Genomic DNA, 17991 nt, shown 5'->3' with positions numbered 1-17991 from the left:
TTTAGTAGCGTATTGTTTAGCCTCAACATATTTGTGTTTTTTTGCAGTTTTTCTCTTGTAGTTGATTTCTAGTCTCATAGTGTTGTGGTCAGAAAAAAATGCTTGATATGATTTCAATTTTTAAAATTTATCGAGGCTTGTTTTGTGGCCTAGCATGTGATCTGTCCTGGAGAATGTTCCACGTGCATGAGAAAAGGATGTTTATTCTACTTCTTTCAGGTGAAATGCTCAATAAATATCAATTAAGCCCATTTCATCCAATGTGTTATTTAAGGCCTGTGTTTCTGTCTGTATGATCTGTCCATTGATGTAACATGTACGTTAAAGTCCCCGTTATTGTTGTGTTACTGTCAATTTCTCCTTTGTCTGTTAATATTTGTCTTATATTTTGAGGTGCTCCTATGTTGCGTGTATATATATTTTCAGTTGTTATATCTTCCTCTTGGATTGATCCTTTGATCATTTTGTAGTGTCTTTCTTTGTTTCTTGTGACAGTCATTATTTTAAAGTCTGTTTTGTCTGATATAAGTATTGCTACTCTGGCTTTCTTTTGATTACCATTTGCATGGAATACCTTTTCCATCACTTTCAGTCTGTATGTTTCTCTAGATCTAAAGTGAGTCTCTTGTAGTTAGCATACATGCGGGTCTTGTTTTTGTATCCGTTCAGCCAGTCTGTATCTTTTGGTTGGAGCATTTAGTCCATTTACATTTAGGGTAATTAACTATATATATGTTCTTATTGCCATTTTATTAACTGTTCTGGATTTTTGTAAGTCTTTTATTTCCCCTTTCTTTTGTTCACTTCTCTTGTGATTTGATGACTATATTTAGTGTTGTGTTTGGATTCCTTTTTCTTTTCTTTTTAAAAATAAGTTTATTTATTTATTTATTTTTGGCTGCATTGGGTCTTCGTTGCTGTGTGCAGCCTTTCTCTAGTCATGGCTAGTGGGGGCTGCTCTTCGTCTTGGTGCGTGGGCTTCTCATTGCGGTGGCTTTTCTTGTTGCGGAGCACGGGCTCTAGGCGCATGGGCTTCAGTAGTTGTGGCTTGTGGGCTCTAGAGTGCAGGCTCAGTAGTTGTGGTGCACGGGTTTAGTTGCTCCACAGCATGTGGGATCTTCCCAGACCAGGGCTGGAACCTGTGTCCCCTACATTGGCAGGCGGATTTTTAACCACTGTGCCACTAGGGAAGTCCCCTTTTTCTTTCTTGTGTGTAGATCCATTATAAGTTTTTGGTTGGCAGATACCATGAGGTTTTTGTATAGCAGTCTATGTATATAGATGATTGTTTTAAGTTGCTGCTCTCTTAATTTCAAATGCATTTTAAATACCCTTCATTTGTACTCTCTTCCCCTCACAATTACCAGGAGTTTTTTCGTTTGTTTTTGGTATTGCTTTTGGGGTTTTTTGGCCGCACTGCGCGGCATGAAGGATCTTAGTTCCCTGACCAGGGATCAATCCCATGCCCCCCTGCATTGAGAACGCAGAGTCTTAACCGCTAGACTGCCAGGGAAGTCCCCACAATTACTGTTTTTGATATCATATTTTACATTTAATTGTTTTGTGTATCCCTTAACTGCTTGTTGTGGATACACATGATTTTACCACTTTCGTCTTTTAAACTCCCTACTGGCTTTGTGTGTGGATGATCTCCTACCTTTACTGTATGTTTGCCTTTACTGGTAAGCTTTTTCATTTTGTAATTTTCTTGTTTCTAGTTGTTTTCTTGTTTCTAGCTTCTAGGTGGTCTTTATCATCTAGAGAAATTCCTTTATCATTTTTTGTAAAGCTGGTTTGGTGGTACTCAATTCTTTTAGCTTTTGCTTATCTGTAAAGCTTTTGATTTCTCCATCGAGTCTGAATGAGAGCCTTGCTGGGTAGAGTATTCTTGGTTGTAAGTTTTCCCCTTTCATCACTTTAAATATATTGTGCCACTCCCTTCTGGCCTGCAGAGGTCTGCTGAAAAATCAGCTGATAGCCTTATGGTAGCTCCCTTGTATGTTTTTTGTTGATTTTCCCTTGCTGCTTTTAGTATTCTCTCTTTATCTTTAACTTTGTCATTATGATTACAGTATGTCTTGGTGTGTTCCTCTTTGGGTTAATCCTCTATGGGAATCTCTGCACTTCCTGGACTTGGATGACTGTTTCCTTTCCCAGGTTAGGGAGGTTTTCAGCTACTGTCTCTTCAAATATTTTCTCAGGCCCTCTCTGTCTTCTCCTTCTGGGACCCCTATAATGCAATATTATTGTGCTGATGTTTTCCAGAGGTCTCTTAAACTGTCATTTCTTTTCATTCTTTTTTCTGTTCAGCTATAGTGATTTACACTGTCTTCTAGCTCACTGATCTGTTCTTCTGAATCATTTAGTCTACTATTAATTCATTCTAGTGTAATTTTCATTTCAGTTATTGTATTCTTCATCTCTGCTTGGTTGTCCTTTGTATTTTCTACCTCTTCATTAAAAACTTCTAACTTCTCGCTCTGTTTATCCATTCTCCTCCCGAGTTCTTTGATTATCTTTACAATCATTACCCTGAACTCTTTCTTGCATAGATTGCCTATTTCCACATCAGTTACTTCTTCTGTGGTTTTATCTTGTTCCTTCATCAGGCACGTATTCCTCTGCTATCTCATTTTGTCTGACTTGCTATTTGTATTTTTATGTATGTGGCAGGTTAGTTACCTTGGAGAAATGGCCCTCTGTAGGCGGCATCCTGTGCATCCCAGCGGTGCACTCCTCCCTTGTCACCTAAGCTATATGCTCTAGGAGTTCCCCCTAAGAGGGCTGTGTGGGCAGTCTGGTAGGTTTGGTTGGCCCCTAATCTAGTTGGTTGCCACAGCCTGCCTTGTGTGGATGCTGCTAGCTGCTATTTAGTGGGGCCTGGTCACGACATGGATGGTCGCAGAATCCTAAGGGGTCCCAAGGCTAGTGCTCACTCACTGGTAGGTGGAGTCAGGGTGCCAAAGTCTCCTGAGCTGTTGCCCACCCACTGGCAAGTGAAGCCAGATCCTGGTGTTAGTGCCAGGCTACTGTCACGCAGAGCTGGTTCTGGAGTCTGGCTTCAGGGCCCAGGGATCCCAGAGTTCATTTCAGATTGTTGGTGTGGGGCCAGTTCCTGACACTGTTGAATCTGGGGTCCAGGGTGTTCCCAAGTTTGCATTGGCCTGCTAGTGGGTAGGGCCAGGACCCAGCTGGCCCCAGGGTAGGGTCTGGCCTCCACTGCAGGATCGTAGGTTTGTTGCTTCTAGTGTCTGCTTCCTGGTGTGTGAGGCTGGTCTAAGGGCTTGTGCAGGCTTCTTGCAGGAGGGACTGGTGCCTGCCCACTGGTGGTTGGAGCTGGGAGTTGGCCCTCCTGTTGGCTGGGCTTTGTCTAGGGGTGTGTCCAGAGGTGGCTGTGGGCTTTTTAGTCTTTAGGCAGCTTCAGTGTTTATGGGTAGAGCCATGTCCCTGCCCAGTTAGTTGTTTGTCCTGAGACTTCCCAGCACTGGTGCCTGCAGGCTGTTGGGTGGTACTAGGTCTTGGCTAATGAGCCAAGATAGCAGCTGCCAGCAGCAGCAGTGCTCACACAGCTGAATGTTCTCCAGTTTCTGCCACCTGTACCTATGTCCCCAGGGTGAGCCTCACCGCCTCTCCCAGAGACTCTCCAAGACCAGCAGGTAGGTCTGGCCCACGCGCCTATCAAGTGACTGCTTTGCCCTGGGTCCTGGTGTGCATGAGATTTTTGTGTGGGCCTTTAAGAGTGAAGTCTCTTATTCCTCCAAGTCCTGCGGGGCTCCTGCAGTTAAGCCCCATTAGCCTTCAAAGTCAAACGCTCTGGGGGCTCATCTTACAGGTGTCAGACCCCTGGGCTGGAGAGCCTGATGTAGGGCTCAGAAATCTCACTCCTGTGAGATTACCTCTGCAATACAATTATTCTCCAGTTTGTGGAGATGGGATTTGATTATATTATGTGTTCACCACTCCTCTCCATCTTGTTGTGGTTCCTTCTTTATGACTTTAGTTGTAGAAGATCTTTTCTGGTAGGTTCCAGTCTTTTTCATCAGTGGTTGCTCTGCAGATAGTTGTGATTTTGCTATGCTCGTGAGAAGAGATGAGCTCAGGGTCTTTCTACTCCACCATCTTGGCCACTCTCTCCCAAGATGGAGCTCTTTTTTTGTATGCACAGTTAAGTTAGAAAAAGCCAGCCTGATAAAAATGTCTTTTCAGAATTCTGACCTTAAACAAAAGCCCTTCTAGGGGGAACTTGCATTTCTCTTCCTGTGTCTTTGAAATGTAAATGTACTACCTGATCTTCATCTGTGTGTGTGTGTGTGTGTGTGTGTGTGTTTGTGTTTGTGTGTATGTTTTGAGAACTTGGTCTCTGCCATCCAAAAGGTGCACATATGGTATACATTTGGCAACCTATCGAATAGACTGGGATTCTGAGCAGTCTTTTGTGTGACTGTACCACCTCTCAGGGGCTTTTTGCCATCTTAACCTTTGTTGAGTCAACCTGTACAATGAAGTCTTTTACTTTAACTCTTTTGGGGAGTAAACTTTCTGGATCCTGTTTAGGGGCCATCTTTTGCACTCTCTTGCGGGGAAGCCTCTTGCATCTTACTGGTTTGAGTCACTATTAATATATATCTCATTAATGGCTAGATGATGGATCCTTCAAATTTGAGAAACTTCAATTGGTAAATTTTTAGAGAGCTCATTATAAACAGCTGTTTTATTGATACCTATGGGGGGGAACAAATTAAAAGGTGGGAAATACATATAATGGTGTTGACTGAAAAAAACATGCACAACATGAGAGTTGTGGATTAAGTTTTATTTGGGGCATAATGAGGACTACAGCCCAGGAGACAGCCTCTCAGATAGCTCTGAGGAACTGCTCCAAAGAGGTAGAGGGAAAGGCCAGTATATATATGATTTTAGTGAAGGGGGATATAGTCCGGCACACATTTTTGCAGGTTACTGCTGGTCATGAGAAGCATATGTCTCCCTTGATGACTTTAGTGCTTTTCTAAATATGAAAAGATACAAGAATTTGGGCTCATAAAATCTTCTCCTGAAAATATCTTAACTATCTGAAGGCCTGTTCTGTCAATTTTTCCCAGAACACAGAGTGCCTCATTCCTGATCTCCGCCCTGAACTCCTTTCAGGGTGTGTTGAAGGTCAGTGACTGCAGTGACTAGTGACTTAATCCTTAGAGAGGCAGATGGCAAATGCCAGTTTTTAGGTGGCAGTGGTTAACCTAAAAACTCCCTTAGTTTAAAACAAACTAAAAATACAAATGGTTTGGGAAGCCTTGTTTGCGGTCTCCACTTCCCCTCAGTGGGTCTTACAGATGCTACTAAAAACATTAGAATAATTCATGTTAACTAGGTTGATTAACAGGGGGAAAAAAAACTGAAGGGAAATTCTAGAGACTTTTTCCCAATCAGGTGGAAATTTTAAAGGGACATGTCCCAAATTAATAAAGAAATCTTTAGATGGTTATTTTTAAATGGAGTAAATAAAATGGAAATTAATGGGATTAAATCAAAGGTTTGATACAGCGCTACCTGAGGTTGGATGAGCCAAAGGGATCCCTTGCTGTCCCTAACATTACAGGGCCCCAGACAAGTCCACTCCATTTACCTCAGTGTTTTATTTATTTGTTTGTTTATATTTATGTATTTATATATTTAAAAGGCTGGAAGAAAATTACACCCAGATACCTGACCAACAGTTACTTGGGGCAACAGGCCAATAAAGTTAAAAGATTGAGAAAAGGGCTTTTGAAACCCTTGGCTCAACCCCCCACTGGGGATCCCAGACCCTTTTATACAAAAATAGATATAATGGTCAGGATAAAAAGAAAGGCTTCTAGGACTCCTTGTAAGACCTACACTTGTTGATTGGGTCCTAATGGAAACTAAAGTTAAAAGAATAAAAGTTGATAGAATTGAGATGAAAATTTATAAAAATGTACCCATTTTAAGTGGGCTTTATATAAGATGGTTACATCTCTTTTGCTTAATTATATCGTGGAATAGACATGTTTCACTGGTGAATGCTTCCCCTGCTTGGTATTATAAGGCAGGGCATATGAATTTGCCCCTCAGGAAATATTAATTAAACATGGTAAAGGAAACCAGTAGCATTACCTGAGCCCATACAGTATAAAGTAAAACTGAGAAAGAGGGCCTTTGATGAATGCCTTATGCAAGCTTTTTAAGGCATGATAAATTAAGCCCTGAAATCCTAGAACACAGAACTCCTGAATTGCAGTTTAGTTGGAAATCGTCTCACTGATATAAAAAAGGAAATTAAAGAAAACATAGTTGGGCAAATTAATCTTTTAATATCATTTAGGTGACAGACCTGTTCTTTGTGGAATTAAAAGCAACATCTTTGTCTTGCAAATCTCTATAAATCAGAAATGTAAATACAGCTCACAATGATCTGAGACTGAACCTAATTAGCTCAGTCAGGTTTCAGAACCTGAAACCAACGAGGGAAAAAGGAAAAAAGTGGCCTTTTTAAACTCAAACCACTGGAACGGCTCCCTCAGCCAAAATCTAATTCATAGCCTCCTTAAGGGTTTATCAAGGACAAATACAAATATTAAAAGTCTTTTCCACAACTAGTAAAGTCTTTGTCATCTGAGCAAAGAAATTTAACTTACTCCAACTGTTATAAATAACTAGTAAATTTACATTGTAGTACATGAATCATAATTAAGTTTTTAAAGTGAAGCTATGAGATCTCTAAATTTGTCTGTTTATGTGTCTGTGTAGACATATGTATGAAATATCTCTACCTCTGGGAAATATTATCAAAATTAAATTTATAAAGAGCTCTATTTAATTGACTTAAAAGTAAGTGCTTACAAATTAAATATTTCTAAATATGAAAGAAACTGGCCAGAAGGAATTTCAGGGTCACGTGATCTAGGAAATATTCAATATTAAATTAACGTCTGGTATTAAAGCTAGCTTAAGTTTGCTGGTTTAATCAATGTAGACATATCTTACTTTTATAATAAAAGTAAGTTTACCGAAGGTCAACATGTTCATGTTATTTCTGTTATACAGAGTTTGTCAGCCAAAAAAAAAAAAATTTTTTTTTAACTTGGTATGGTAGTATTTTCATAAGTTATAAAATAAAGGGGAATGGGATAAGAGTTTTTAGGTGAACTCTTTAGGAATAATTATGTTTGGGGTATGTCTATTTAAAATAGTTTCTCCAGATAAGTTGAGTTTTGCTAAGTTAAATTAAATGATGGCAGTTCACTGAATATCCAGGTCATTTCAAATATAAAATACTGGAACAGTAATTGCTAAACAGATCTAAATTTACCTACTTTTGTCTCCTTACGAGAGGGAAACTAAAGATGTTTGGGTTTATTAGACCCATATCTTATACCACATTGAGGAAAGAAATTATATTATATGTTTCTAGAGGTTATAGGGTATTCCAATAAGGAAATGCTGGTATGACAGTTTACAGTTACTTGCTGATTGTTGATTTTTGGTAGAGAGTAAGGTTTTTAAGGGTTAAAGGCGGCACATGTAATTAAAGTTACTAAAAACAATAAGGGAAACATTTCAATATGCAAGGAAAGTAGGATGGGTGTTTTCAGCAAAAGAAGGTGTGAGGAATGAAAATACATTTTGTTAAGGGGAAAAAATGATTGTCCTAGAACTGGTTATTTTTGGATGGAAAAATATAGGATAAACTAATACGTATACAAAAAGTCTTAGAAGGTATGTAGAAAGGGAGCCCTGAAAAAGGAGTTTTGTACATAGTCAGGCTGGGATTAGATTAAATTTAATTAGGTAAATGGATTTTGTTATTAAAAGTAGGCTGGTGCAAAACTGGATTTGGTTCCTCTCTTTGTTAAGAGAACAAAGTTTTCTTGGAGTATTGCTATTGGTAACAGATTGTGTGAGTTTCTTTGCCTTTAAGTGATCTGTATTTGTTTTTTGAAGTACTGTTTCACAATGACCTATGATCCTATTTGACTAAGTGTTTTGAAACCTTTTTGATGTTTTTGACAAACTTCCCAAATATGAGATTCTTTTTTTTTTAATAGTTCCGCTAACATCTTTTTTTTTTTTTTTTTTTTTGGCTGCATTGGGTCTTCGTTGCTGTGCGCGGGCTTCTCTAGTGGGGGGTACTCTTCGTTGTGGTGTGCGGGCTTCTCATTGCAGTGGCTTCTCTTGTTGTGGAGCAGGGCTCTAGGCACACGGGCTTCAGTAGTTGTGGCACGTGGGCTCAGTAGTTGTGGCTCACAGGCTGTAGAGCATAGGCTCAGTAGTTGTGGTGCACGGGCTTAGTTGTTTCACAGCATGTGGGATCTTCCCAGACCAGGAATCTAACCTGTGTCCCCTGCATTGGCAGGCGGATTCCTCACCACTGCACCACCAGGGAAGTCCCCCAAATATGAAATTCTAACTAAAGTTCTTTTGACCTCCAGCTAACTCTGGGATGCTTTGAAGGAACCCTGAGACATCTCAGAGAAGAATATTAAACTAATTAGTCATATTTGGTATGTTAAATTACTTGAGAAGCATCATTAAGTGATTGGAAATGAACCATAGGTTGTAGTGTATAGATAAATGTCATTAATACAGATATTCCAAAATTTATATGGAATGCCTAAAAATCTGATGTGCCCTGGTATAATGTTATCAGTCATAAGTCTAATTATCTTAAAATGTGTGGCACAGAAGTATCCAAGTTTCTTGTCAATTGCATTGTAATCAGATCTTTAACCGTGCCATTTTAAGTCTTGTCGTTTGTAAACAATCATTGTTTGATGCTTTTATAAAATGAAGATTTTAAGGAAGATTCGTAAAAAGGACTTTTTGACAAATATAAGTTTCTGATAATTTTCAGATCATACCACTGAACTGGGTAAGAAATTACAGAATTCGGATGGGAGACCTGATGACTGCATTCAGATCTTCAGGAATTAATTACATGAGACTAAATGAACTGATGAATATGATTTATAATTTTATCACTTTTTCTGAAATACACTGGATTTTAATCCTTGTTTTCCAGGAAAACAGGAAAAGCTTTCCTCTTATGCTATGACCTACAACAAGTTGATAAAGTATACCTTTGTAAAAGATGAAATATATATCACTTTCTCTCTGCCTGATCCTTCCAGAATTTGGCTTCTCCAGCTGGCTCCCCTGTGAACTTGATGGTTTATTGCAACCAGATTACAACTAGTTATACTAATCATTGCTTTAATTTCTCCTTGTTTTCAATTTGTTTATGTTTTCTGTCTCTCTCTGCTGTACTGTGACTTTATTAATGTATAAAGCTGTACTAGTTGTGTTACCTACATCCTGTTTTATAAGATTACTGTCTACTGGGGAATTCCCTGGTGGTCTAGTGGTTAGGACTCCAAGCTTTTACTGCTGAGGTCACAGGTTCAATCCCTGGTCGGGGAAGATCCCACAAGCTGCACAGCGTGGCCAGGAAAAAAAAAATGTTGTCTCTTGCATTACCCAGTGTGTAACCAGGTCTCCAACAAAATTAATGATGGCTAAAAGTCTTCAGACCGTTGATTATATATACATAACCTACATAAAATAACTGTAATAGTACAACTCTAGTTAAGGGAAGAAGCAACAAGGGAAAACATTTCCTGGATCAAAACAGACTAGTAAGACAGGTGATCCAGAGAAGTTCAGATTATCAACAGGGCCTAATCCAAAAATTAACACATTGAGTATAGCCTATCAACAGAATCTTCACCTGATCTAGGAATGAGCCCTCCTAGCACCATGGGACAAAATTGGTCATGAAATGCTTCCCAAATGATAGTTGGATTTATGAGCAAGGCGAGGCACTGTGGATGAAAAATGTTGCCTGCCATATCAGTAAATGAAGGATGCTGCAGCCACCAGCCACTGCAGCCACCCTCAGCTATGCACTCTGAGGGGATTCAGGATGGAGAAAAGCAAGACACCGGTCCTAGATAGTTAAGGTGCATATCAAAGGAATGATTTCAGTGAGCCCAGACCCTTGCATCTTCCCATACATAGAAAAGCGCTAAATTCATTAACTTGAGATGTCTGGTTTTCTTTAACAGTAATCTTTTGATGTTCCAACTACCTGGTTTTTGTTGCAAAACTCCTGTATATCTTGGCTCCTCCCTTACCTCTGCGGAGCAGTCTCTCAGACGATCTGAGAGGCTGTCCTCCAGGCTTAAGTCCTCAGAAAATCCACTGAATAAAACATAATTCTGAACTTTTAGGTTGCACTTTTTTTTTTTTCAGTCAACAAGTAGGAAGCTTCTCTTTGTGGAAGGTATTCAAAGTTTGTTGACTGAAGTCAGAGGAACTGTGTACTAATATGCCTTGCTCTGAGACCATAAGATCTCAAATTACTTAGCTCCTCTGAGCCTCAGTTTTCCTCATCCACAACATGAGAATTTTAAGGATAAAGTAATAGGTGTGAAAATAGTAACATGTATAAATATTATTACTGATTTTTCCCCCTAAACCCCAAATAAAAGACTGAACTTCTTTTTCTTTTTGCGGTATGTGGGCCTCTCACTGTTGTGGCCTCTCCCCTTGCGGAGCACAGGCTCCGGATGCGCAGGCTCAGCGGCCATGGCCCACGGGCCCAGCCGCTCCGCGGCATGTGGGATCCTCCCAGACCGGGGCACGAACCCGCGTCCCCTGCATCGGCAGGCGGACTCTCAACCACTGCGCCACCAGGGAGGCCCAAAAGACTGAACTTCTAATCAACTGAATCAACTTCTAATCAAGGATAGGTAACTAAGGGTACCAATCATTGTTCCTAATGCAGTTGTTATAGAAATCTGCCTCTCTTTTTCCTATAATTTTATTTTTCTCTCCCTCCTTAGGTTTAATATTGACCCACAGGCACATTGCTTAACTCTTCTAGATGCCACTCAAAGCCAAAAAGATTGCTGACCTCTGTGCTAATGAGCGTGTGTGTGTTCAAAATTGATCCACCTTTACATCTGCTTCCTTTTATTTCTGGTTAACCAGAATTCATCTGAGTACTTGAATGAATTAATCTAAAGGACTAGACATTACTCTTTCATTATTTGAATTTAGAGTTTATGTTTAGATTTTTTTAAAAAAAATCTGTTTCCTGTTTATTAGTCTATAAAGTCAATGAAGACATCTGTTATGTCTGGTTTTGCTCATCACTGTGCCTAACACAGTGCCTGGCACTCAGATGTTTCTTGACTAGAAAGTTATATAGGAAGGAATCACATTTGCCTTACACTATACTAGCAGAAAAGTAATACCTAAAGTTGCAGCTTTGTCTTTTAAGTATCTAGATGTCTTAAGTGGCTTAGGATAAAAAAGACAGCATGGGGTAAGAGAGCATGAGATTTGGAGTCAGAAGACCTGGATGTGAATCCTGATTCTGCCAGAGACTCTATGACCTTAGGCAAGACCTTAGGCAAAACCTTAGGCTTTACCTTTCCTAGGCTTGATTTAAAAAGGTGAATAGGGCTTCCCTGGTGGCGCAGTGGTTGAGAGTCCGCCTGCTGATGCAGGGGACGCGGGTTCATGCCCCGGTCCAGGAAGATCCCACATGCCGCAGAGCGTCTGGGCCCGAGAGCCATGGCCACTGAGCCTGCGCATCCGGAGCCTGTGCTCCACAGCGGGAGAGGCCACAACAGTGAGAGGCCCGTGTACTGCAAAAAAAATTAATTAATTAAAAATAAATAAATACATAAAAAGGTGAATAATACCACGATGCCTTGGTAGTATATAAAGTATCTAGTATAGTACCTTGTGTTTGATTAGTAGTTTATACTAATTAGCAGTTATTTTACTTAATACATAGTAATGGCAATAAAATTGTATATAGACAGAGTTCTCCCCCAGAGAAAATACTTTTTAATAAATTCATCAGCAGTAGATGGAAAAGAACCATTCTGTGTCTAGGTTAAAACTTGGGAATTTATTGAAATAGGACATTTATTTCAAAAATGAGAACAACGTCCTAGGTCTTTAGTGTTGATACCACTAAATACTCCCGGATTTAAAATCCGATTCACTGATTGATTCAACAGTAAAATATTGTGAGCCAACTATTTGCCAAGCACTGTTTTAGGTGCTAAAGATACAGATGAAAAACACAGTCCAGGCCTCATGGCACTTACATTCTGGTTCAGAGAGACAAGCAGTAAACAAGATAATTTCAGATTAGAACTGAGAACTGTGTAGGAAATAAACTGTGGATATATAAGAGTGGGAGGACAGAAAGCTACTTTAGATGGGGGTATATGTATAAAAATTATCACAGCTCTGTGAAAAACTTCTGAGCAAGAAGGAGAGTTGCTGGACAGTTTCTGCTCTCCAGTAATTACAGATGCGCCAGCAATACCCAAAGCTTTTGATGTATATTATGTCATGATGTTAGACTGACTCTTAAAATTTTGGAATACTAAAAGACAGCAAACATTTACTGAATGTTTACTATGTACAGAATAATGCTAGAGACTTTTCAAATAAAAGAATCAGGGGCTCAGGGACTTCCCTGGCAGTCCAGTGGTTAAGACTACCCTCCCAATGCAGCGGGTGTGGGTTCGATCCCTAGTCGGGGAATTAAGATCCTGCATGCTGCGCGGCGTGGCCAAAAAAAAAAAAAAAAAAAAAGAATCAGGGGCTCAGATAAGTCCTTTATCTTGCTTGAAATTACAGAATTCCCAAGTAGAAGAGCTGGAACTGTATTACAAATAGATGGGGGGAAATGCTTTGGAAGCTAAAATGTGACGCTTCTATTAGTTACTACAAAAACAACTGCCTTCTCTTTTCAGATTTCTTCACCACCGCAACCAAGGAACAATATGATATGAGGCCAGTGGACATAACTCCTTTAGAACAAAGGAAATTGACGTTTGATACGCATGCATTGGTTCAGGACTTGGAATCTCATGGTGAGAAACATGGGTCCCTTTTGAAAGGAGAATATCAACAGCACTCATAACAATTTACCTAGTCAAGACAACATCACCGATCAGCTCGGTGCTTTGTGACCGCCTGGAGGGGTGGGATAGGGAGGGTGGGAGGGAGGGAGATGCAAGAGGGAAGGGATGTGGGAACAGATGTATATGTATGACTGATTCACTTTGTTATAAAGCAGAAACTAATAAAAAAAATTAAAAATAGAACAACAGAAAAAAAGACAACATCACCATTATGAACAATTAAGAGTCACTGTTTAGGTTGCTTCCATGTCCTGGCTATTGTAAATAGAGCTGCAATGAACACTGTGGTACATGACTCTTTGAATTATGGTTTTCTCAGGGTATATGCCCAGTAGTGGGATTGCTGGGTCGTATGGTAGTTCTATTTTTAGTTTTTTAAGGAACCTCCATACTGTTCTCCATAGTGGCTGTATCAATTTACACTCCCACCAACAGTGCAAGAGGGTTCCCCTTTTCTCCACACCCTCTCCAGCATTTATTGTTTGTAGATTTGTTGATGATGGCCATTCTGACCGGTGTGAGGTGATACCTCATTGTAGTTTTGATTTGCATTTCTCTAATGATTAATGATGTTGAGCATTCTTCCATGTGTTTGTTGGCAATCTGTATATCTTCTTTGGAGAAATGTCTATTTAGGTCTTCTGCCCATTTTTGGATTGGGTTGTTTTTTTGATATTGAGCTGCATGAATGGATAAAGATGTGGCACATATATACAATGGAATATTACTCAACCATAAAAAGAAATGAAATTGAGTTATTTGTAGTAAGGTGGATGGACCTAGAGTCTGACATACAGAGTGAAGTAAGTCAGAAAGAGAAAAACATATACTGTATGCTAACACATGTATATGGAATCTAAAAAAGGAAATGGTCATGCAGAACCTAGGGGCAAGACAGGAATAAAGACGCAGACCTACTAGAGAATGGACTTGAGGACATGGGGAGGGGGAAGGGTAAGCTGGGGCAAAGTGAGAGAGTGGCATGGATGTATATACACTAACAAATGTAAAACCGATAGCTAGTGGGAAGCAGCCACATAGCACAGGGAGATCAGCTTGGTGCTTTTTGACCACCTAGAGGGGTGGGATAGGGAGGGTGGGAGGGAGGGAGATGCAAGAGGGAAGAGATATGGGGATATATGTATAACTGATTCACTTTGTTATAAAGCAGAAACTAGCACACCATTGTAAAGCAATTATACTCCAATAAAGATGTTAAAAAAGTCACTATTTAAATATGAGCCATCCGTAAAATAGAATATTTTAGTCACGAAAATGGTATAGCTTGAAGAATATTTACTGATGTGAGAAATGCTCAAGATACATGTGCAGAATGATTCCAATTATGTAAAAAAACAACTGTAGTTTCTAGGCTGATACTAAAGTTTATGTGGAAGTACAAGCACAATGTTTAAGAATAGAAAAAAAGAAAATCAAAGAACAGTCACAAAAAATTACCAGATGTCAAAACAGTTATTTAAAGTATATGAAACTAGGAATAGAAGAGTTGATGTAATGCAATAGAATGGCATTCAGAAACGTTGTGTCTTAGAAAGCAATAAAGAAGGCATTACAAATTAGGGAAAGGAAGAACTGTTTAATAAATGAGCTATGATAAATGACTAGCCATTGGAAAAAATAGATTAGATTCCCTTACTGAAAAATAAATTCCAGATTGATTAAAAGCTAAATGTAAAAAAAAAGAAAGAAACTACAAAAATTATTATAATATAGAAATATTTTTTGACTTTTAGAGTAAGGAAGCAAGACAAAACTCAAAAGCAATGAAAGTAAAGTAAAGACTGACAGATGTTACTACAGAAATATTTATTTAAATCTGTGTATCAAAGGATATGATCCGTAAGATTAAAAATGTTAGCAACACATATGACAGTGAGCCTATTGCTTTAATATACAAAGAATTCATATGAATCAATAAGAAAAGTTAAGCAGTTTTATAGAAAAATGGACAAAGGCCATAAACAGCTCACAGAAAAATTAATTACCAATAAATATATGTAAAGATGCTTAATCAAGGAAATGCAAATTTTAAGTATAAATTAAAATAATAATGCAATACCATTTTAATGCCAATTATACACTCAAAAAAGACTAGTAAACCCATGTTGATGTAAATGTGGGGAAATGGATCAGTGGAATTAAAACTGGAGAGTGCTTTTTTGAGAGTAATTTAGCATAATGTGTCGATTTTTTATTATAACCATTTTTTTTAAAGACTGCAGTTGACCCTTGAACAACACAGGGGTTGGGGCACCGACTGCCTGTGTAGTCAAAAATCTGCATGTAACTTTATAGTGGCCCTCTGTATCCGCAATTCCACATCCGCAGCTTCAACCAACCACAGGTTGTGTGGTATGGTAGTATTTACTATTGAGAAAAATCTACATCTAAGTGGACCCACTCAGTTCAAATCCATGTGTTAAAGAGTCAACTGCATGAAAATTTAAATGATAGAAATTATTCTAGCTGTCTATTTTGAGAAGGATGTGCACTTTTTAAAAAATGTAAATACCTATTTGCCGCTTGTAGGATTTGACAAAGCACAAGCAGAAACAATTGTATCAGCATTAACCATTTTATCAAATGTCAGCCTCGATACTATCTATAAGGAGATGGTCACTCAAGCTCAACAGGTAATGTTTTCATTTTTATCACTTCTGACAGTTTCATTAGACAATCTTTTTCATAACTGCATCTCTGTTTACCCACCCCCCTTCTAAACACACCTGCATCTTCCTTATTATTCTCTCTAAAGGAACCAAAAACAAAAAAACGTGTAGCAAAGTCAGTATCCAGAGAGACTGAGGAGTTAGAATAGTCATCACAAAATTATGGTAACACAGAGTAAACTTTTGTCAGATCTTTCATTGTGTAAGATAATTATATTATTTGAGTCATGGGATGGTGGTAGGTTGTTAGTGAAACAACTTTTTCCACATAGAAAGCCCACCACAGTAGAAGAGCTGACCAGTTTACTGCAGTCATGTGTATGTTCTGGTTAATTTTCACAAAGTTGGAAAGCTGGAAGGGACTTACATACATGGCTGGGAAGGAGTTCATAAATCACCTGGCTAAGATGCTTTAATCTGACCAGATACCTGAATCCTTAAATGCCAAGTAATACCATTTACTAAGAACTTAAGAAGTGAGAGGCAGTGCTGGGGGCTGCTCATATATGATCTTATTAATCTCTCTAACAACCTTGAAAAGTAGGTAGAATTATTCTATTTTACCACTGAAGAAAGCATCAGAGAGGTTCAGTAATTTGCAAGAGTTGTCATTGTGGTGCTATGGACAAAAAGCAATAATTTTATATGAAGGATAGAATAAGCTAAATGAACTTAACTGTAGAATAATAATTCATAATCTGTCAATCATGAATTAATTACTGTGTTTAAGAATCTGTTTTCTTTCTCTGGTTATATTTTTTTAATTTTAATTTTTAAAATTTAGGATTTCTTCTTCAGATAAATATTCACAGCAGAGAAATATTAGGATTTCTTTCTTACATAAAATTAGGAGCTCAGGGCTTCCCTGGTGGCGCAGTGGTTGAGAGTCCGCCTGCCGATGCAGGGGACACGGGTTCGTGCCCCGGTCCGGGAGGATCCCGCATGCCGCGGAGTGGCTGGGCCCGTGAGCCATGGCCACTGAGCCTGCGCGTCCGGAGCCTGTGCTCCGCAACGGGAGAGGCCACAACAGTGAGAGGCCCGTGTACAGCAAAAAAAAAAAAAAAAAAAAAAAAAAAATTAGGAGCTCTTGCATAAAATGTCATTAAAGGTCATGAAACAGCAAAATTTTTAAAAGATTTTTACTGTAATGTCCAATTAATTATGTATTTAGCATTAAAAGCATTCAGCCCCTAGATTTAACTTAACTTTAAATTTGTATGTGTATTATTTTAGCTAAATTTATTCAGGATCATAACAGACTATTAAATCCACCAAAGAAAAAGCCACTCATTTAATCCCCCCCAAACCTTTGAGCTATTCTGAAAGAGTTAATGGTACTCTTAAATCAGATTTTTAAGTTGTTCTGTAACATAATCAGTGAATTAAAACTGTTGTTTGCAGAATTTTTATGCTGCCAGGGCCATTTAATCTTACATTTAAAATGTAGGATTGGATGTAGGAACACTACTACTGAACTTTTGGGTTTTTTATTACTGGTGTATGAAATCAAAATCCCATTCCATCCTTGAGCCATCGGCCATGAGGCAAACAAGCTTCATACTTGATCACTTCAGAAAGAGCCATGCTAAGTCAAGTGTGCTCAGTCTGAGAATTCGGTTATATTCTGAATTTGCTTATAGTCTGAATAACATTCATATTCTCTGGTGGCTCCACAATAGTTACAATGATCACACTTTTAATAGATTTGACTGGATTATATTTTTCCACTTAAAGTTTTTGAAGATGGACATACGTGCTATCTTATAGGCTTTTTGAGTCCCAAACTATTTAAAGGCGGAAAGGGAGATAGAAAGAGTTTAGAGTCACAGTAATTCCTTATTCTCAAGTTCAGAGTCTATAAGAAGTATGTAGTTACATTTTCTACCCTTCTCTATGTAGTTCTGGTAATAAAATAACATTTTATTAAAGACTCAAAACAAAAATAATATTATAGTTAATGTCTTAGAACTCCTTCATAATGATATTTGGGGGGAACAAGACCGACAACCCCTAGAGGCCGCTTCTGTATGACTTCTGAGGTAATTCTCATGAATATTTCAAGCAGAACTGCATAAAAGAAAATGAACCTCCTCCCCAATAATATAGATGAGGGTTAGGGAAGGCATTAGAGTCAGGGATGTCTATTGTACACAGTAAAAAATAACTTTTTAATTTTATGATAGGAATAATATTTAAAGCAAAACTCCCTCCACATCAAAACATTGGAGTCACACTGTCCTGCTTCAGCTATTAGACACCTGTCTCATCACATTCATCGAATGCTAACTGTGCACCAAGTATTACTGTAAGCATTTTACATGCATTATATC

General features: G+C 38.6%; 1 protein-coding gene across 3 annotated transcripts in view; it reads left to right on the top strand.

Annotated features, from left to right (window-relative positions):
- The window catches only part of CCDC90B (coiled-coil domain containing 90B), a 54561-nt gene that overhangs the window by 19779 nt on the left and 16791 nt on the right, over window positions 1-17991 (top strand). For 2 of the 3 annotated variants that reach the window (XM_081239506.1, XM_081239504.1), the window contains exons 2-3: window positions 12801-12920; window positions 15522-15625. In XM_081239506.1, the coding sequence (XP_081095632.1) occupies window positions 12801-12920; window positions 15522-15625 (224 nt within the window). The remainder of the gene's footprint in view (window positions 1-12800; window positions 12921-15521; window positions 15626-17991) is intronic. The other variant, XM_081239505.1, reaches the window with a different exon arrangement.

Source organism: Mesoplodon bidens (genome assembly GCF_964165515.1).
Source record: "Mesoplodon bidens genome assembly, chromosome: 7".
In the NCBI taxonomy this organism is placed as follows: Eukaryota; Metazoa; Chordata; class Mammalia; order Artiodactyla; family Ziphiidae; genus Mesoplodon; species Mesoplodon bidens.
Note: the sequence above shows the minus strand (reverse complement) of the source record. Positions and strands in the feature narration are given on the sequence as shown.